The sequence below is a fragment of the Chiloscyllium plagiosum genome, unplaced genomic scaffold, assembly GCF_037043375.1.
Source record: "Chiloscyllium plagiosum isolate Xiang-an unplaced genomic scaffold, Cpla_swu_hap1 HiC_scaffold_7, whole genome shotgun sequence".
NCBI classification, from domain to species: domain Eukaryota; kingdom Metazoa; phylum Chordata; class Chondrichthyes; order Orectolobiformes; family Hemiscylliidae; genus Chiloscyllium; species Chiloscyllium plagiosum.
In genome coordinates, this window is record NW_028270145.1 from 66,549,250 (window position 1) to 66,571,242 (window position 21,993).

A 21,993-nucleotide genomic window follows, 5' to 3' on the forward strand; every position below is an offset into this window, starting at 1 on the left:
GTCCTTGCAGAGCTATCTTCAGATGCTGCATTATCTCTCGGACATACACAACATCATTACCTCAGAGGATCTCCCATCCACAGCCTATAACCTCATAGTCTGGGAACCCTGCACAGCCCAGTTCCAACTCCTACCTAATATTCACAAACCTGACTGCCCTGATTGACCTATCATCTCGGCCTGCTCCTGCCCCACCGAACTCATCTCTACATACCTTGACACTGTCCTCTCCTCCCTTCTCCAGGAATTCCCCATCTACATTTGGGACACCACCCATGCCCTCCACCTCCTCCATGAATTTCCTTTCCCTGGCCCCTAACGCCTCATCTTCAACATGGACATCTAGTTCATATACACATCCATCTGCCATGACAAAGGCCTCCAAGCCTTTTGCATTGAAGAATACCTTTAAAACCAGCAATGTTTTGCAATTTATTTGGAATTTATATGCAGACAATGATAAATGTTTAGATTTGTACATCATTGGAAATGTAACTTCAATGTTTATAGGAGGCAAAGGAGAATAGAGAATGATAGACCTGTTACTTTGATGTCAATTGTTAATCATTAGATTTTAAATGTTTGTGAGACAGAATATAGACATGTGTTTTTCTAGTCAGAATTTTATTACAACTCTCTCAACCGACTCTCTAACACTGCTGATTTCTACTTCCCCACCTAAATATGCCCAGTCCAATTCTCACCCAGTTACCCTCAATTAGGAATTAACAATTTCCTGTTCCCTCGTTCCATTTGGCCTCAGCATCACTACAAGATTGTATTCGCTAATAACATCAGTGGTAGAGTAAGTGTTAGAATCTATTATAATGGGTGACATAACTAACTGAACGCTAATGATAAGTAAAATAGGTAAAAGCAATGATTACAGATGCTGGAAACCAGGTTCTGGATTCTCAGCCCTTCCCAAGATCCACAAGCCTGACCACCCTGGCCGACCCATTGTTTCAGCATGCTCCTGCCCCACTGAACTCATTTCTACCTACCTCGGCCACTGTCTTAACCCCCCTAGTCCAGGAACTCCCCACATACGTTCGAGACACCACCCACGCCCTCCACCTCTTCCAAGACTTCTGTTTTCCCGGCCCCCAATGCCTCATCTTCACCATGGATATCCAATCCCTCTACACCTCCATCCGCCATAATCAGGGCCTCCAAGCCCTCCGTTTTTTCCTCTCCTGACGTCCCCAACAGTACCCTTCCACCGACACTCTCATTCGTTTGGCCGAACTGGTCCTCGCCCTTAACAATTTCTCCTTCGAACCCTCCCACTTCCTCCAGACCAAAGGTGTAGCCATGGGCACATGTATGGGCCCCAGCTATGCCTGTCTCTTTGTTGGCTACGTAGAACAGTCGATCTTCCGTAATTACACCGGCACCACTCCCCACCTCTTCCTCCGCTACATTGATGACTGCATTGGCGCCACCTCGTACTCCCGTGAGGAGGTTGAGCAATTCATCAACTTCACCAACACATTCCACCCTGACCTTTAAATTTACCTGGACCATCTCTGACACCTCCCTCCCCTTCCTGGACCTCTCCATCTCCATTAATGACACCGACTTGACACTGACTTTTTTTTTACAAACAGATACCTGGATTACTCCTCTTCCCACCCTACCTCCTCCCTAATCTCCATCCAAGGTCCCAAAGGAGCCTTCCACATCCATCAAAGTTTTACCTGCACATCCACCAATTTCATTTATTGTATCCATTGCTCCCGATGCAGTCTCCTCTACATTGGGGAGACTGGACGCCTCCTAGCAGAGCACTTTAGGGAACATCTCCAGGACACCCGCACCAATCAACCCCACCGCCCTGTGGCCCAACATTTCAACTCCCCCCTCCCACTCTGCCGAGGACATGGAGGTCCTGGGCCACCTCCACCACTGCTCCCTCACCACCAGATGCCTGGAGGAAGAACGCCTCATCTTCCGCCTCGGAACACTTCAACCCCAGGGCATCAAAGTGGACTTCAACAGTTTCCTCATTTCCCCTTCCCCCACCTCACTCTAGTTCCAAACTTCCAGCTTAGCACTGTCCCCATGACTTGTCCTACCTGCCTATCTTCTTTTCCACCTATCCACTCCACCCTCCACCCCCCCCCCCACCTATCACCTTCATCCCCTCCCCCACTCACCTATATGCTACTTTCTCCCCATTCCCACCCTCCTCTCATTTATCTCACCACCCTTCAGGCTCTCTGCCTTTATTCCTGATGAAGGACTTTTGCCTGAAACGTCGATTTTACTGTTCCTCGGATGCTGCCTGAACTGCTGTGCTCTTCCAGCACCACTGATCCAGAATAAGTAATATAGGACAGAGTTAATGTGGATTTATGCAAGGGAAGTCCTGTTTAACAAACCTATTCGAGTTTTTTGAGAATGTTACTTGTGGCACAGGTAAACAGAACCAGTGTATATAGAATTTTAGATTTCTAAAAGCCATCTGATAAAGTTCTACACAGGAGTTTGTTAAATAAAATTAGAGTGCATTGATTGAGAGTAATATACAATTATGGACTAAGAGTTGGTTATCAGGCAGAAAGCAGAGAGTAGGAATAAATAGGTAATTCTCAAGATGGCAGGCGAGTGGGGTTCTACCAGAATCCGTGCTCGGTCCACAGCACCTCATAATCTATATAAATGATTTGGATGTGGGGATCAAATACATTATTTCCAGGTTTGCTGTTGACACAAAACTTTGTGAGACTGTAAATTGTGAGGAAGATGCAAAGAGATTTCAGTCAAACTAGAACAAGCTAATTGCATGGGCAAGAGCATGGTACAGGAAATACTACGTGAATAAATGTGAAGTTATCCACAGTTGAAATTCAGAGTATTCTTTAATGATGAGATATTGAGAAATATGGATCCTTAAAGGGACCTGATATTCTTGTTTGTGAGTCACTAAATGGTAGCATATCAGTGTGACAATCAATAAGGGTGGTAGATGATATGTTGACTTTCATTGCAAGGTGATTTGAATAAAGAAGTAAAGGTGTCCTGCAATTTTATAGAGCCTTGGTGAGAGTGCACCTGGGTTATTGAGTTTAGTTTTGACCTCCTTATCTCATACAGAATATTCTTATAATGGAAGGCATGCAATAGAGGGTCACTAAGGATGGCAGGGTGCAATTTTGGAGAGATTGAGAAAATTGGGCATATGTTCTGTAAAGGTTCAAAGAATGAGAGTTGATCTCATTAAAATTTAAATTCTTTAAGGCCTAACAGGATGGATATAAAGAAATTATTTCTTCTGACTGGTGAGTTTTGAATCATAGGACTCCCATCTCAGACTAAGGGTTGACTATTTAAGACTGAGTGGAGAAGGAAATTCTTTACTCAGAATGTGGTGAATCTCTGGAAAACTTGACTAGAGAGGACTATAGAAGCTAACACATTAAGCTTGTTCAAGTCAGAAACCCCCAAGAGATTTATAGAGACGAATGATTTTGAGGGATATAGAGATCATGCGGAAAATGGCGTTGAGGTGGGTGACTTCCCCCATGATTCATTTGAAGCCCGAGCAGGACTAAATAGCCTATTCCTGTTTCAATGCTCCAGTTGTAATCTGAAATTATCCACAGCAAAGTTGTGCATTCTGAAAAAAAATGGCAAACTGCTATTTGCAGTAAAATGGCTTAAAATTATTGAGGACAAATAAATAAAATTAGAAAAGAACATTATTCTTCTTTACACTTACCAGTATATCAATATTGATCCATACCATTTTGTTTTTGCAGAGTGCAATTGAGTCTCTGTTTGGAGCGTCTATGACAGGCATAGCATATTCACTGTTTGCAGGGCAACCACTAACAATCCTAGGAAGCACAGGACCAGTCTTGGTGTTTGAAAAGATCCTGTTTAAATTCTGCAAGTAAGTACTTCAACTGCTGGGTTTTATTTTTCACACAGATTGAGAAGTGTCTCTCAAAACAGCTTTTTCAAAATTTTAACTTTTTGAACAACCCATTATAATATGTGATACATCTTTTCATCTGTTAAGTCAACAAAGTATGTATTGCTAGAACTTAGTACATATAATTGTCCTTTTCTCAGCTATAATGATGCCATTATATAATAACATTGTTTCACATGGTGCTGAATACACTTAGAGCAAAAAGGTTTTGGTCCAATTCATGACTTGTGGTGATTTATAACCTATTTCAACCATGCCAGCATCTGTATACTAGCCATGCTGCCACACAAAATGCCTGTGAGATGACCTTTGGGTGCTTAAAGAATATCTGTTCACTAGATGACTCTGAAGGAACCATGTAGTACTTGACGAAACATGTGACAAGATTTGTCATAAGGAGTTATGATGGATGTTAAAAGGAGCTGCAGAAGTGAGACTCATTCCCAACAGGTCACCTTGTCCCATGTAGTTAGAATTTTCATTGTGAAAACTGAGTATGGGGAATGTATTTCAAAATTACCAAAAAGTAGAAAGTTCTATGGTAGAAATTGTAATAATGAAATAATATATGCATATTTTATATCGGTGCAGCTATATTTATCTAAGGTATGAGCCTCTGCATAACATTGACACAAGTACAGAATTTGTTTTTACTACGTGACTGCATTACCTAATAAAATAGTGAGATTACAAAGGACCTCCTGAAAACTTAAAAATAGCCTCTGAAAATCAAAAAGTCCGGAGAAAATGTTTAGAAAAGGAAATTACTTTGATCCCTGTGCTGCTCTGTTCCCACTGCCTTTGCACTGTTTGTCTGTTCTGTTCAATTCCTAATCCCCAGTGGACATTGGACCTCTCATCCCACACTGTAACTTGTAGTGCTATTTCAGAGAAATTTGGAATCAGCCATAAACCATTTTGCACCATGAACACACTTCTCGCAGTTCAGGAATTCTCCAGTCATTTCCAGCACCTGTTGCAGTGAGACAGGCTAACTTTTAAGTTAGGGGAGAAAGTGAGGACTGCAGATGCTGGAGATCAGAGCTGATTTTTTTTTTATTTCAAAAATATACTTTATTCATAAAATACTTTGATGATCTGTACAACTGGACATGCCATACATATGTAAACATTCCATTTGTTTGCATACCGAAAACAGAGAAATCATTCCTATTTACAGGTCTGTACAATTACATTTTTAGCTGAGGCGTCAGCAGTGCCCAAATGACTGCGCGGGCCCCCTGTTCTTCTTTAGGCAGGCAGATGTTACACAGTGGTCTTTCCCCACCGTGCCTTGGCGGCAGCTGCCCCAAGCTTCAGCGCGTCCCTCAACACGTAGTCCTGGACCTTGGAATGTGCCAGTCTGCAACACTCAGTCGGGGTCAACTCCTTCAGCTGGAAGATCAACAGGTTTCGGACCGCCCAGAGAGCGTCCTTTGTCGAGTTGATGATCCTCCAGGCACAGTTGATGTTCGTCTCGGTGTGCGTCCCGGGGAACAGGCCGTAGAGCACGGAGTCCTGCGTCACGGCTCTGCTCGGGACGAACCTCGACAATCACCACTGCATTCCTCTCCAGACCTCTTCTGCGTAGGCACATTCCAGAAGGAGGTGTGTGACAGTCTCGTTCCCCCCCCCCCCGCAGCCGCTTTGAGGGCAGTGTGTGGTGCGGCTGAGAGTCCGGGCGTGCATAAAGGATCTCACAGGCAGAGCCCTTCTCACCACCAGCCAAGCCATGTCTTGGTGCTTGTTGGAAAGTTCTGGCGATAAGGCATTCTGCCAAATGGCTTTGACAGTCTGCTCAGGGAACCGCTCGATAGGATCTGCCCTCTCCTTTTCCCAAAGGGTTTCAAGGACACTACGTGCTGACCACTTCCTGATGGACTTGTGGTCAAAGGTGTTTTTCTTCATAAACTTCTCCACGAAGGACAGGTGATACGGAATGGTCCAACTACTTGGAGCGTTCCGCGGCAGCGAGGCCAGGCCCATCCTTCGCAACACCGGGGACAGGTAGAACTTCAGTACGTAGTGACACTTGGTGTTTGCGTACCGGGGATCCACGCACAGCTTGATGCAGCCACACACAAAGGTGGCCATCAGGGTGAGGGTGGCATTGGGTGTATTTTTTCCCCCGTTGCCTAGATCTTTGTACAGCGAGTCCCTTCGGACCCGGTCCATCTTTGACCTCCATATAAACTGGAAGATGGCCCGGGTGACTGCAGCGGCACAGGTTCTGGGAATAGGCCAGACCTGTGCCATGTATAACAGCAATGACAGTGCCTCACACCTGATGACCAGGTTTTTTCCCGCGATGGAGAGTGACCGTAGCTTCCATCTGCCCAGTTTCTGCCTCACTTTGCTGATACGCTCCTCCCAAGACTTGGCGCACGCCCCAGCCCCTCCGAACCAAATACCCAGCACCTTCAGGTTGTCGGTCCTGACGGTGAAGGGGATCGAGGATTGGTCGGCCCAGTTCCCGAAGACCATGGCCTCGCTCTTGCCTCGGTTTACCTTGGCCCCCGAGGCCCATTCGAACCGGTCACATGCACATGAGTCTGCGCACGGACAGCGGATCCGAGCAGAAAACGGCGACATCATCCATGTACAGGGAGGCCTTAACCTGCAGGCCCCCGCTGCCAGGAATAGTCACCCCTCTCAGGCTCGCATCCTTCCTGATGGACTCGGCAAATGGCTCTATGCAGCACACAAACAAGGCAGGAGAGAGAGGGCAGCCCTGCCTGACTCCAGATCTGACTGGGAAGCTATCTGATTCCCACCCATTGATTGAGACTGCACTGACAATGTTGGTGTAGAGCAGTCTGATCCAATTGCAGATTCCTTCCCCAATGCCCATTTTGAAGAGATCATCTCTCATATACTGTGCGATATCCTGTCAAAGGCTTTCTCCTGGTCCAGGCTGATCAGGCAGGTGTCCAACCCTCTGTTCTGCACGTAGGCGATCGTATCCCTGAGAAGTGCGAGACTCTCAGCGATCTTCCTGCCCGGCACAGCACAGATTTGGTCAGGGTGAATCATCGACCCCAGAGCAGACCTGACTCGGTTGGCGATTACCTTTGACAGAATTTTGTAATCCGCATTCAGCAGTGGGATTGGTCTCCAATTTTTGAGTTCCTCCCTCTCTCTCTCTTCCGCTTGTAGATGAGGGTGATGATGCCTTTCCTCATGGATTCACTCATGGTACCTGCCCGAAGCATACTGACATACACCTCCAGCAGGTCCTGGCCAATCAAGTCCCACAGAGCGGAATAGAGCTCGACCGGTAAGCCGTCGCTTCCGGGAGTTTTATTCTTTTTGAAGGACTCGAGGGCCTTGGTCAGCTCGTCCAGAGATAGCGGCTGGTCCAGCCTCTCCCGTGTTCTGTTGTCTAAGACCTCCGTGATAGAGGACAGGAACAACTGGGAGGCCGTGCTGTCGGTTGGCTTTGCGTCATACAGACTGGCATAGAAGGATTTACTGATCCTCATGACGTCAGCCTGAGATGACGTTATCGAGCCATCTTCTTCCTTCAGGCTGCTGAGCACGGAGGTCTCTTTGTGCACCTTCTGGAAGAAGAAACGTGAGCACGTCTCGTCCTGCTCCACCGAGTGGACCCTGGACCGGAAGATTATCTTGGAGGCCTCCGAAGCAAAGAGCGAGGCTTGCTGGCCCTTTACCTCCTTGAGGTCCTCCGTGACATCCACCCCCATCATCATCTGCAGCAGGAGCAGGTTCTGCATACTTTCCTGGAGCTGGGACAGTTTGCCCGCCTCTCTCTCGCCTCCTGAACACCTTTGAGGATGAAGAACCTCTTGATGTTCTCTTTTACTGTTTCCCACCAGTCCGCTGGGGACTCAAAGAGGGGCTTCAGAGCTGAAAATGTGTTGCTGGAAAAGTGCAGCAGGTCAGACAGCATCCAAGGAGCAGGAGAATCGACGTTTCGGGCATGAGCCCTTCTTCAGGAACTTTTAAGTTATGCTAACATTTCACAATTCTTCAGCTGCTGTTCAAGGCTGCAGGCAATCAGTAAGCCAAACAAAGAACAGCCAGGGAATTCCTAGAAGCTTGGCACTCATCCACAAACACATAGACCTGGACCCAATATCCCGGCCACTACAGCGGACAGCTGAAACTGACAACCGGAAGCGGCAGAGACAGGCCACTATAAATGCCGGAGGAAACACCACAGAAACACTTCACAGGAGGCTCCCAAGCACTGAGGATGTCACCTAGACAGGGAACGAAACGTTTGCAACAAAAACTTCCAGCTCGGTGAACAGAACCACAGCAACGAGCACCCGAGCTACAAATCTTCTCACAAACTTTGAATCAGTAACCCTGCCTACCCCTGACTGTTCAATCCAATCATGCTAAAGGGCAAGTGGAATGCATTTTATATTTCCATTGCTCTGGAAGCAACCATGCAAATTAATAAGGCATTGTGATCTCCATGCGCATTTCAAGGCTTTATCAAATGTTGTGACCTGTATCTATTTTAACAGTTTGCTACTTAAGGGACTGTCTCATAACCTGTCTTCTCAGTCTTATAATTGACTGATCAAAGGTGAATTGGTAGTGCTGGTTCAACTGTTGATTTTAATACAGGCAGAATGTAATTTTCATGTAGTGTAGTATATATGAAGAAGATGACAAAGTCATGTGTCCAAACACCAGGGAGCTCCTTCTTAGATCTTATTACATATTATATGCCAATTTCTGCAGAAACTACATCTCAACTTAACTAGTCCAAAATAAGTCAATGGATGTGAAACACTAGCTCATGTGGACCTGGGAACAGACCAGAAAGTGATGGTTTACAAATTTTGACCAAAATCCAACTCGGCATCTCTTTTGTTTTCTGGAATCTATCAGGAAACATTTGTCCAGGAGTACAATTGAACAATGGGTTGCTAATATGTGACTCTATAGTGTGAAAGTCTGACCAATATGTCATTGCTGTTCCAGAATAGCTGCTGATAGGGATGCCTGAGGCCAAATAAACTAGAGAATACATAGTGTTCATACATTAATATGGGGGTTATTGGGTGAGAACTTGAGTGGGTACATATAAATGGGGAACAAGTAATCACTTGTATTGGAATTATAAATGTGTGAGTTGGAATAAAGCTTGAATTCTGTCTCACCAATATTTGACCTCTGGTGTTTAACGATATTTTTGGAAACATGAAGATTATATAATTTCCAGGAGAAAATTATCCTTGTCTCACATGATGTGTATATAATGGTTGAGGTAAAAACAATGACTGCAGATGCTGGAAACAAGATTCTGCATTAGAGTGGTGCTAGAAAAGCACAGCAGTTCAGGCAATATCCGAGGAGCAGAAAAATTGATTTTTTGGGCAAAAGCCCTTCATCAGGAATACAGGCAGAGTGCCTGAAGGATGGAGAGATAAATGAGAGGAGGGTGGGGGTGGGGAGAAAGTAATATAGAGTACAATAGGTGAGTGGGGGTGGGGATGAAGGTGATAGGTTGGAGAGGAGGGTGGGGGAAGGTAGCAAAGAGTACAATGGGTGAATGAGGGTGGAATGAAGGTGATAAGTTAAAGAGTAGGGTGGAGTGGATAGGTAGAAAGGAAGATAGGCAGGTAGGACAAGTCATGGGGACAGTGCTGAGCTGGAAGTTTGGAATTAGGATGAGGTGGGGGAAGGGGAAATGAGGAAACTATTGAAGTCCACATTGATGCCCTGGGGTTGAAGTGTTCCGAGGCGGAAGATGAGGCGTTCTTCCTCCAGGCGTCGGGTGGTGAGGGAGCTGCGGTGAAGGAGGCCCAGGGCCTCTATGTCCTTGGCTGAGTGGGAGGGGGAGTTGAAATGTTGGGCCACAGGGCGGTGTGGTTGATAGGTGTGGGTGTCCCAGAGATGTTGTCTAAAGCGCTCTGCTAGGAGGCGCCCAGTCTCCCCAATGTAGAGGAGACCGCATCAGGAGCCATGGATACAATAAATGATATTGGTGGATGTGCAGGTAAAACGTTGATGGATGTGGAAGGCTCCTTTGGGGCCTTGGATGGAGATTATGGAGGAGGTGTGGGCGCAGGTTTTGCAATTCCTGCGGTGGCAGGAGAAGGTGCCAGGACGGGAGGATGGGTTGTTGGGGGGGGCGTGGACCTGACCAGGTAGTCACGGAGGGAACGGTCTTTGTGGAAGGCAGAAAGAGGTGGGGAGGTAAAAATCTTCTCACTGAGGCATTGAAAACAATGGTAGCGGTTACACAACTGGTTTTCTATTCTTAGCTCTGGTAATGATTTGGCAGTTTTATCAATGTAAAATTTGGCTTTCTGTTGTTTCACCTTGATTTTGTCATTTATGCGTGTTAGTATTTGTGGGTTCAGTAATAGGTTCCGCTATTGGAAGAGCAGTTTGGATGTTGCATCACATGAATCTATGGACTGGTCTACTTTCTATGCTTCAGTAGTTAGATTTCTCCATTTAAAGTTTGACTTTCCATTTGATTGGAGATAGTGTGGAGAAAAAGTATGCTGTTGAATTTCTTAATCATTTATGAAATAGCTAAATTCTTTACTCATGAATTACGGGCCATTGTCATTCCACATAATTCTTGGAATGCTGTAACAGCTGCAGTATACTTTTCCAGTTTTTGAGGTCAACTGATTTAACTCCTAGTCATCAGAATAGTAATTGATGTAACAAGATATTCAGTTCCTATGAGAGTGAAGAGATCCACTTTAAGTTTAGTCCATATTTTGCTTGAGATATCATGACTCTTAAGTGACTCTTTAGTTTGCTTGCTGGGCATTTGTTTCTAGTACTGCCCTTGCAGATATGATCCTTAACTTGATTGCTCATACTTAAGCATTACAGCACTTCTCTTGTTTTCCTCGTACTATACTCAATTCATTGATATGGGTGTGCTTCAGCATTTCATTCTTCATTTCCTCAGGATAATGACTATTTTATTTGCTCAAGGTGCCATCTTGAGCTATCACTTCTGTGTGCTCAATACTATCTTATATTCAAGGTTTTGACCTTGATGCCTTCAGGCCATCCTTTTATCACCATATCCTACCTTGTGTAGTTTGCTTGATTTGAGCAAGATTATTTTCTTTCAAATTCAGTGTTTATGTTGGGTTGATAACTTCCAGAGCATGTTGAGTTGTTGTTTCTTGTTAAATCTGGAAGATTTCATATGCTTTCTTAATACCCTCAACTTTATTCATAGGGAATGCTGCACCTTATAACATATCAGCAACATACATTTGTTTCTCTTGTTTGTATGTAATGTGTCTATGATAACTCTGCAAACAAACTAGCATGCTTTACAAACATTTTGAGGCAGAGAAGACCAGCTTGAGGAGGATGTTTTGAAATGGTTTGTGGTCAAACTCCAGTGTCAGTTTGTCTCGCCCAAACAGTATTCCTTTAAAATGTCCACAAGCAAAGACAAAAGCCAGGCACTCTTTCTCTACCTAAGCACAGCATCATTTTGTTTATATTAATACCTAGGTGCAAATGTAATGGTTGTCCTTGCTGCATAAGGGTTGCCCTAAATCATGTCTCTCTGACATAACACTACAAGGTGACTTCATCATTACATTAGAGGATCTAAGTAATGGCGTTGTTGTCACTGGTTTTCATTCCAGTGAAACCTGCTTCTTATTCTGTAGATTAATCTACCACCTGTCATTAGCAGTGAGATTGCACAGCGATTTACACTCTAATGACTCCCATGAGCCATCCAGACGCCTGCATGTCCTTTTCCTGAAAAAAGCTGATTGGAATATTGTAGGATCAAGATAAACACTTAGATTTTCAGCAAGGGACAATATTGATAACAAACTATTAGCATTTACTCCATTACCCCTCCATACCAGATGACCAGTTCAGGATGTACCGTATGGCAGATTAGGTCAGAAATCGTGCATTTGTGGTCTCCTAGCAACAGTAGGCACAACTATAGTATTTCTCCTCTATTCCTTTGTCCAAAGCAATAGATCATGAAATTAGTTGGAATTTCAACTCTTCCTTCTCTCACTCATTGTTGGAAACCCATAAAAATTACACCTTGTTCCATGCAGAAATAATTGTGCATGCGCATTTATCAAAGAAGGAACAAGTTTACTATATCGTTTGAAAGCAAAAAGCATGAATCCATTACAAGAGTTTTAGGTTTAGGTAATGTTAACTTTAACGAGATGACACAGAGACTGTCCGCAGCAAACTGGGAAAATTTGCCAATTGCTAAAACAACTGAAACAGTGGAGGACTTTTAAAGAAACATTTAACACAATACAAAACCAGGTAATGCTCATGAGAGGGTAATTCTCCATGTCACTGAAAACAAAACCATGGACAACGAAAAAGATAAGGGACAGCATAAAACTAAACAAAAGGGCTTGTAAAATTCCAAAGAAAAGCACTGCTGAATGGAAAAGATATAAAGACCAACAAAAGACGTCAAAACAATTTTTGAGAGCTACTAAAAGGGATTATGAAAGTAAACTTGTCAAGTACAATAAGACATTTTATAATTACATGAAGAGAAAGCCAGGAGCAATGTTGGCCCACTAAAGACTGAAAGTGGGGCTATTGAAAATAACTATGGGGAAAATGGCAGACATGATGAATAATTCTTTGCCTCAGTAGTTACAGTAGAAAAGAAGGACAGCTTGTTGGAAGTTCCAAGGAAATTAATAGCGGATGGTGACAGGAACTGAATAAAATTAATGTATGTAAAACATAGGTAATGTGGAAATATTTGTGTTTTTAAGTATGATAGGGAGGTGCCAGTGTTGGACTGGGCTAGACAACGTCAAAACAATTACATGGCACTGGGTTATCGTCCAAGTTTTATCTGAATCCGCCCCCACTCCTTCCTCAGGCAGCTAATGAAAGAGAATACATCAGCCACAGAATTTATAGTAAAAGATCAAAGGGTCATACAACTTATGTGAATGCATTGAACAAACCTAGATGGCAAAGTTTTTAATCAGTTAGAATGGAGGTGCAGGTTTCAATTGTAAATCCCTGCCCCGAGATAATTTCAGTATTTAACAGAATAAAATTAACACCTTAGATCAGACAATGCATTTTAGGTGTGAGGCCATGTCTCAAATCTGTTTGTAGCTCATCCTGGAGCCAAACTGGTATTCCAAAGTAGGAATTTTTTTAAAAAGTCACATTGACTGACTGTTTACAGACTGTGTGCTTTTTGAACAGCAATCTCGGTTTGTCCATAAGACATAGGAGTAAGGCCATTCGGCCCATCGAGTCCACTCCGCCATTTAATCATGGCTGATGGGCATTTCAACTCCACTTACCCGCATTCTCCCCGTAGCCCTTAATTCCTTGTGACATCAAGAATTTATCAATCTCTGCCTTGAAGACATTTAGCATCCTGGCCTCCACTGCACTCCAAGGCAATGAATTCCACAGGCCCACCACTCTGGCTGAAGAAATGTCTCCGCATTTCTGTTCTGAATTGACCCCCCTCTAATTTTAAGGCTGTGCCCATGGGTCCTAGTCTCCCCGCCTAACGGAAACAATTTCTTAGCGTCCACCCTTTCCAAGCCATGTATTATCTTGTAAGTTTCTATTAGATCTCCCCTTAACCTTCTAAACTCCAATGAGTACAATCCAAGGATCCTCAGCTGTTCCTCATATGTTAGACCTACCATTTCAGGGATCATCCGTGTGAATCTCCGCTGGACACGCTCCAGTGCCAGTATGTCCCTCCTGAGGTGTGGGGCCCAAAACTGGACACAATACTCCAAATGGGGCCTAACCAGAGCTTTATAAAGTCTCAGTAGCACATCGCTGCTTTTATATTCCAACCCTCTTGAGATAAATAACAACATTGCATTCGCTTTCTTAATCACGGATTCAACCTGCATGTTTACCTTGAGAGATTCCTCGACTAGCACTCCCAGATCCCTTTGTACTTTGGCTTTATAAATTTTCTCACCGTTTAGAAAGTAGTCCATGCTTGTATTCATTTTTCCAAAGTGCAAGACCGCGCATTTGCTCACATTGAACTTCTTCAGCCATTTCCTGGATCACTCTCCCAAACTGTCTAGATCCTTCTGCAGCCTCCCCACTTCCTCAGTACTACCTGCCTGTCCACCTATCTTCGTATCATCGACAATCTTTGCTAGAATGCCCCCAGTCCCTTCATCCAGATCGTTAATATATAACGTGAACAGCTGCGGCCCCAACACTGAACCCTGTGGGACACCCGCTTGTCATCGGCTGCCATTCCGAAAAAGAACCTCTTATCCCAACTCTCTGCCTTCTGTCAGACAGCCAATCCTCAATCCATGCCAGTAGCTCACCTCGAACACTATGGGCCCTCACCTTACTCAGCAGCCTCCCGTGTGGCACCTTATCAAAGGCCTTTTGGAAGTCTAGATAGACCACATCCACTGTATTTCCCTGGTCTAACCTACTTGTCACCTCTTCAAACAATTCTAACAGGTTTGTCAGGCATGACCTCCCCTTACTAAATCCATGTTGACTTGTTCTAATCCGACCCTGCTCTTCCAAGAACTTAGAAACCTCATTCTTAATGATGGATTCTAGAATTTTACCAACAACCGAGGTTAGGCTAATTGGCTTATAATTTTCCATCTTTTGTCTTGATCCTTTCTTGAACAATGGGGTTACAACAGCGGTCTTCCAATCATCCGGGACTTTCCATGACTCCAGTCACTTTTGAAAGATCTCAACCAATGCCTCCGCTATTTCCTCAGCCATCTCCCTCAGAACTCTAGGATGTAGCCCATCAGGGCCAGGAGATTTGTCAAATTTAAGACCTTTTAGCTTTTCTAGTACTATCTCTTTTGTAATGCAACCATACTCAATCAGCCCTCTGACTCCCTTTAATTGTTGGGATATTACTCATGTCTTCCACTGTGAAGACTGACACAAAGTACTTCTTAAGTTCTCCAGCTATTTCCTTATCTCCCATCACTAGGCTTCCAGCATCAGTTTGAAGTGGCCCAATGTCTACTTTTGCCTGTCGTTTGTTTCTTATGTACTGAAAGAAACTTTTACTATCATTTCTAATATTACTGGCTAGCCTACCTTCATATTTGATCCTCTCCTTCCTTATTTCTCTCTTTGTTATCCTCTGTTTGCTTTTGTAGCCTTCCAAATCTTCTGATTTCCCAGTGCTCTTGGCCACTTTATAGGATCTCTATTCTTTGATACATTTCCTGACTTCCTTTGTCAACCATGGCTGTCTAATCCTTCCCCGGATAATCTTTCTTTTCTTGGGGATGAACCTCTGTACTGTGTCCTCAATTATATACCCACAAACTCCTGTCATTTTTGCTCTACTGTCTTCTCTGATAGGCTCTGCTTCCAGTCGATTTTCGTCAGTTCCTCTCTCATGCCCTCATAATTATCTTTGTTTAACTGTAACACCATTACATCCGATTTTGCCTTCTCTCTTTCAAACTGCAGACTGAACTCTACCATATTATGATCGCTGCTTCCTAAGTGTTCCCTTACTTTAAGATCTTTTATAAAGTCTGGTTCATTACATAGCACTAGGTCCAAAATAGCCTGCTCCCTTGTGGGCTCCATGACAAGCTGTTCCAAAAAGCCATCCTGTAAGCATTCCAAGAATTCCCTTTCTTTGGATCCACTGGCAACATTATTTACCCAGTCCACCTGCATATTGAAGTCCCCCATGATCACCGTGACCTTGCCTTTCTGACATGCCTGTTCTATTTCCCGGTACATGTTGCGCCCCTGGTCCTGACCACGGTTAGGAGGTCTGTACATAACTCCCATTATGGGTTTTTTGCCTTTGTGGTTCCTCAATTCCACCCACACAGACTCCACATCATCTGACCCTATGTCATTCAGTGCCATAGATTTAATTTTGTTCTTAACTAACAAGGCCACCCCGCCCCCTCTGCCCACCTCCCTGTCTTTTCAATAAGTTGTAAATCCTTGGGTGTTTAACTGCCAGTCCTGAACCCCCTGCAACCAGGTCTCTGTGATGCCTACCACATCATTATCATTCACGATGATCTGTGCCATTAGTTCATCTACTTTGTTACGAATGCTACAAGCATTCAGATAAAGTGCCTTAATGCTAACATTCTTATCATTAGAGATGTTGGAAGTCATAAGATGTCCTAAGTTATCCTTCCTTTTAGTTGCATTCCTAATCTGCCTCAAGGTTAAATCCACCTGCATACATGCTATCCTCCTGCTTATCTTTCCATTTAACTCCATACTCCCTGTCACTTTCACTTTCCCTTCCCCCCAACTCAGAAGTTTAAAGTCCTACTGACCACCCTATTTATCCTCTTCGCTAAAACATTGGTACCAGATCGGTTCAGGTGGAGACCGTCCCAACGATACAGATCCCCCCCGGTTCCAAAACTGATGCCAATGCCCCATGAAATGGAATCTCTCTTTCCCACACCAATCCCTTAGCCACGTGTTTACCTCCCTAATTTTCTTATCCCTATGCCAATTGGCACGTGGCTCGGGCAGTAATCCAGAGATTATGACCCTTGAGGACCTGTATTTCAATTTCCTGCCTAGTGCTTGATAATCCCCAAACAGGTCCTCCACCCGAGCTTTGCCTATGTTGTTAGTCCCAACGTAGACCACAACAACTGGATCCTCCCCCTCCCTGTCACTTTCACTTTCCCCCATCTTGAATGGCCTTCTGCACCATGGTGCCGTGGACAGCTGGCTCATCCTGTCCAGAGCCCTTTTCCTCAACTGTATAAGGAGCAAGAATCTCATACCTGTTGGACAAGGTCAAGGGCTGAGGTTCCTGCACTTCTGAACTCAAGTTCCCCCTGCCTGCCTCAGTGAGTCACACTCTGATGTCCCTGATCACTAACTGAATGTGAATTACTTAATCTCCCAGGTGTGACTGCCTCCTGAAACAAAGCGTCCAGGTAACTCTCCCCCTCCCGGATGTGCCGCAGTGTTTGAAGCTCAGATTCCAGATCATCAACTCTGAGCCAGAGTTCTTCCAGCAACCAACACTTGCTGCAGATGTGGTCACTGCCATTCACAATGGAATCAGCCAGCTCCCACATCATACAGCTACAGCACATCACCTGCCCAGCCATCTCTGCTTAGTTAATTACTTTATTACTTTGTATAGGTTTGAGTTAAAATACTTTCTGATAACTCTCTGCTATAGTCTTTTTCTAAAAACCAATTAATAGATGAACCATAAAAAGTAAACTTTTAACCATTCACCGATAAAGAAATAGAAAATCCTTACTTTAACAAACCAGAGTCCTATTTTTGGTTAGAGGAGGGGTGGGGGGGGGAGGTGGGAGACACAACACGTGTAGTGTCTCAGGTTCAGCCACTGCCCAGTTACATTACCGGCAGTCCCCTGGTCGTCGCTCCCGCTCTTCCTACTTATTAACTAGGTTAGAGGAGGAGGGCGGGTGGGAGACACTACAGTAGTAGAGTCTCGGGTTTAGCCGCCTTGCTGATATATATGGTCACTGCTTTCCTTCCCGGCTGCCCCTCCGGTCCACGTCACTTCCTCCGCTGCTCCCGCTCCTTCTCCGCTGCTGCTCGCACTTAAAATGGCCATTGGTGTCGAAGGGTGAGTATTTATACTCACTGCTTACCTTCCCGGCTACCCCTCTGGTCCCCGTCACTTCTTCTGCTGCTCCCGCTCCTTCTGTGAAAGAGAAAAACACCGCTGCCCGCTACTGGTAAGTAATTTTAATAAAAACTGCCTTGCCTTATCTGCACTCTTCCGAGTTGGTCTTACCTCCGCTGCTTCTGGCACTTAAAATCAATGTATTGTTTCAATTGCATGACACTGTAATGTTTTGCCACAAATTCTGTGTCTTCTGATCCTGCTCCACAGCTACTTAATGAAGGAGCAGTGCTCTGAAAGCTAGTACTTCCAAATAAACCTGTTGGACTATAACCTGGTGTTGTGGGATTTTTAACTTTATCCATCCCAGCCCAACACTGGCACCTCCCACATCAGTACATTCGTATATGTTGTATAACCATTTGATCTTTTCCTATAAATTCTGTGTCCTATGTATACTTTCTCACTAGCCGCTTGAGGAAGGAACAGGGACTCCAAAAGCTTGCAGTTTCAGATAAACCTGTTGGACTGTAACCCGGTGTTGTGTGATTTTCATTGTTAAATAAGGAGAGCATGATTTGATTGGTGATGTTGGTCAATTCTAATTAATTGTAGGTTTCAGCATATTATAAAAATGCAGGAATACTACTTTTGCAAATACAGTTGGAAACATTTATAAGTCAAACAGTTTTCTGAATTAAATGGTTAACTGAATTTGTTAGGTTCAGGTACAACAGAATTTTTTTTAGCAATTAAAGCTGTTCTCCACGATCTATATGACAGATGTGATTTACTGTATGTGGCCATATTTGCAATTTTGTGTCAACTTGTCTCAGAACTATGAATGAAATAGTCTAAATAACAGACTATTTCCAATGTTTTACAATGAATTATCAAGAAAATATCAAATAATGTTTAAATTTTTAGTTGTTAAATTATCTATTTTGCAGATATATCTCTTAACATATATTTTTCGATTCTTTATTTATTACAGAGATTATGGTTTATCCTATCTTTCTCTGAGAACCTGTATTGGACTTTGGACAGCTTTTCTTTGCTTAGTTCTTGTTGCTACAGATGCAAGTTCGTTGGTCTGTTATATCACCCGTTTCACAGAGGAAGCATTTGCTTCCCTTATTTGCATAATATTCATCTATGAGGCACTAGAAAAGCTGTATCACCTTGGTGAGACATACCCTATCAATATGTATAATCACTTGGAGCAGTTGACCCACTATTCGTAAGTATCTGAATCATTCTTCTTAATACTTCAAAGTATTTCCAGTGTTAAGTTGAAAATATGCATTGAAAGGAATGAACTTTTGACTTTTTTGTCTGTGAATTTTTTCACAAACAATATGCAATTTCAGCCAGAAGAATTCGCTCCAGATCTTGATGTCCAGGGTTGTCTTAATTTTAGCTTGATTGACAATTTGTAAATGTGATAGTTACAAAAGCAAATTAAGCAAAATTAATGCAACTTTAATTCATGAAAATTTGTTAACAGCTAATCAGAAAAAGAAAATTTCATAGCAAACCTACCAAAAGTACTGTCTGTTCTTTGGACCTGTGCTGTTAAGCTATAGGAATTAACTGTGCTTATTTACTAATATGTGCCAACACATTCTATTTGCATTCTTTGATTATTATTACCTTTCTAGACTGTAACTCACATCTTCTAAAGGAAAGACAGTTTAAATAAGTGACAGTTACCCACTCCTTGTTTGCTGAAAACCTATTGCATTTATAACTTTTCTGTGTTCTGGTGAAATGTTTCTCACCTGAAATATTAATTCTTTCTCTCCCAATAAAAATGATCAAATCTGCTGAAAATTTCTAGCATTTCCTGTTTTTATTTATTTTTTCCAACAATTTCTACTTTATTTACTAAATGTCACATCCCAGGCAAAGCAAAGTTCTGCTTCATCCAATTTTATCCTGTAAATGATAGGTGATGCTGACTAAAGGAAATATAACTGTGACAATCACATTTTACTGTATGTTCCAGTTTAGTCCCTTGGGCTTGCAATTCAATTCAAATCCTCAATGCAACATGCATAGACTCTGTGTGGGGCAGGGTATACCTGAATGGTTGGGCAGAAAGGTTGTTTGAGGTTTGTGCGCTTCTTCCAAATACTTTGACTTTATGTCTGCACATTCCCAATAAAATCTTTCAATGACATAGATCTTCTCTACCTGAGAAGTGGCAGGGCACGTGGTGTGAGCATCAATTAATTGGCAGCTTAACAACCCAAATACACTTCAAAATTTCTACTGTCTCATCAATTAAGTTCTGAGCTTGAAGGTCCATTAAATGGTCAATTCTGTGGTTGGATGAGTGACATATTCGTCTAAAGTTATTAGATTGATAGTCCTCATGAAACCTCTGCATTAATCGCATCATCTGCCAACCTCCACATAAATCACTCATCCGCCCACCTTCCACCCCACCAACCTCTGCATAAATTGCATCATCTGCCAACATTTCTGCCACCTCCAAATGGACCCCACCACCAGGGATATATTTCCCTCCCCACTCCTATCCACTTTCCTCAAAGACCGTTCCCTCCGGTCAGGTCCACACTCCCTAACAAGCCACCCTCTCCTCCTGACACCTTCCCTTGCCACTGCAGGAATTGCAAAACCTGCGCCAACACCTCCCCCCTCACCTACATCCAAGGCCCCAAAGGAGCCTTCCACATCCATCAAAGTTTCACCTGCACTTCCACACGTCATTTATTGAACCTGTTGCTCCCGATGCGGCCTCCTCTACACTGGGGAGACTGGATGCCTTCTCACAGAGCATTTGAGAGAACATCTTCAGGACACCCGCACCAACCAACCCCACCGCCCCATGGCTGAACATTTCAATTCCCCGTCCCACTCTGCCAAGGACGTGCAGGTCCTAGGCTCCTCCATTGCCACTCCCTCACCAGCCAATGCCTGGAAGAAGAACGCTTTATCTTCCTCTCAGAACCCTTCAATCCCAGCGCATCAATGGGGACTTCACCAGTTTTCTCACTTTCCCTCCCCCCATTTTACCCCAGTTCCAACCTGCCAGCTCAGAACCGCCCTGATGACCTGTCCCACTTGTCAATCTTCCTCCCCACATATCTACTCCACGCTCCTCAACGACCTATCACCTTTACCCCCACCTCCATCCACCTATTGCACTCTTAGCTACCTTCTCCCCATCCCCATTCCCCCTCCCATTTACCTCTCCACCCCCAAGACTCCCAGCCTCATTCCTGATGAAGGGCTCCGGCCCGAAACGTTGGTTTTCCTGCTACCTGGATGCTGCCTGACCTGTGCTTTTCCAGCAACACACTCAACTCATGAAAGGATACCTGTCAGTGAAACATAATAAAAATACAACAAATCATGGAAATCTGAAATGAATACAGAAAATACTTAAAATGCTGCTAAGGTCAAGCCACATCTATAAAACAGGAAACAGAGTTAATATTTCAGGACAATGACCTTTCATCAGAACCACCACTTATTTATCAAAAACTGAAAGTGATCTGTGTCATTGGGAGTGCAAGGATAGCCATTACCAACAAAATAGAACTGATGAAGTACTGAAATGCTAAATAAAGGTGAACCTAATTCTCTTTATATGAATAAATTGGTAAGCATCTTCGGTAGATGATATTATTGAAATGTTGATATAGCACTTATATCATTCATCTTTGGTGAATTTTTACTATCTGTTAATAGTAATTAGAATGCTAAACAGGTAGTCTTACTTGAAGGGTGGATTGCTTATTGATGACACCTCTCGTACAGGTGAAGAAGATAGTTATATCGGTTTTGTAACGTGACTTCAAAATGTCTTCACTGTTTGCTGTTGGTAAATATATACATTTATTACAGATGCATTTGTGTAGAACCACAGAACTTGAACAATAAAACCTTAGAGTACTGGAATAACCTCAATATCACAGCAGCAGAAATTCCATGGGGAAATATGACACTGTCTGTAAGTTTGAACTAAAATTATGTTTGTCAAATATAGAGGTGCATGAGGATTAATTATGAATTCATAAGGAAGCAGCAGCTTTGGATATTTCTGTTTCTGCAAAATATAAGTTTCGGAAAAAATGTGTATGTTAATGGGTAATCTACTTTTTCAGCAAGTACAGGGGCATGGTTTGTGTGCTCAGTTAAATTGTATCAGGACACAACCAGCTGAATTTTATTTCTGGGGTCAGGAACTTGTTAAATTCTCTCTTTTACTAAAATTTTCAGAGCTCCAAAGTCAGTGTGAACTATCAGCTCACGAAAAAAAAATCTGCTATAATCTACAATCAATGATCTTGCATCTGAGAAACAAATATTACAAGGTAGAAAGGTGATCTTATTTCATACTTACAGAAGATGATCCTGGAAAAGCAAATCTTCATTATTCACCCAATCTTAGAGAAACTATTAGACAAAAACCCAAATGGAAATACAAATGTAAGCCCTTACTGCATTGTCAGTC

General features: G+C 43.4%; 1 protein-coding gene across 3 annotated transcripts in view; it reads left to right on the forward strand.

Moving 5' to 3' along the window:
• LOC122551630 (sodium-driven chloride bicarbonate exchanger-like) overlaps nucleotides 1-21,993 on the forward strand; it is a 285,117-nt gene that overhangs the window by 199,315 nt on the left and 63,809 nt on the right. For all 3 annotated transcript variants that reach the window (XM_043693862.2, XM_043693863.2, XM_043693861.2), the window contains 3 exons: nucleotides 3,765-3,898; nucleotides 18,502-18,747; nucleotides 21,384-21,489. In XM_043693862.2, coding sequence (XP_043549797.2) covers nucleotides 3,765-3,898; nucleotides 18,502-18,747; nucleotides 21,384-21,489 — 486 coding nt within the window. The remainder of the gene's footprint in view (nucleotides 1-3,764; nucleotides 3,899-18,501; nucleotides 18,748-21,383; nucleotides 21,490-21,993) is intronic.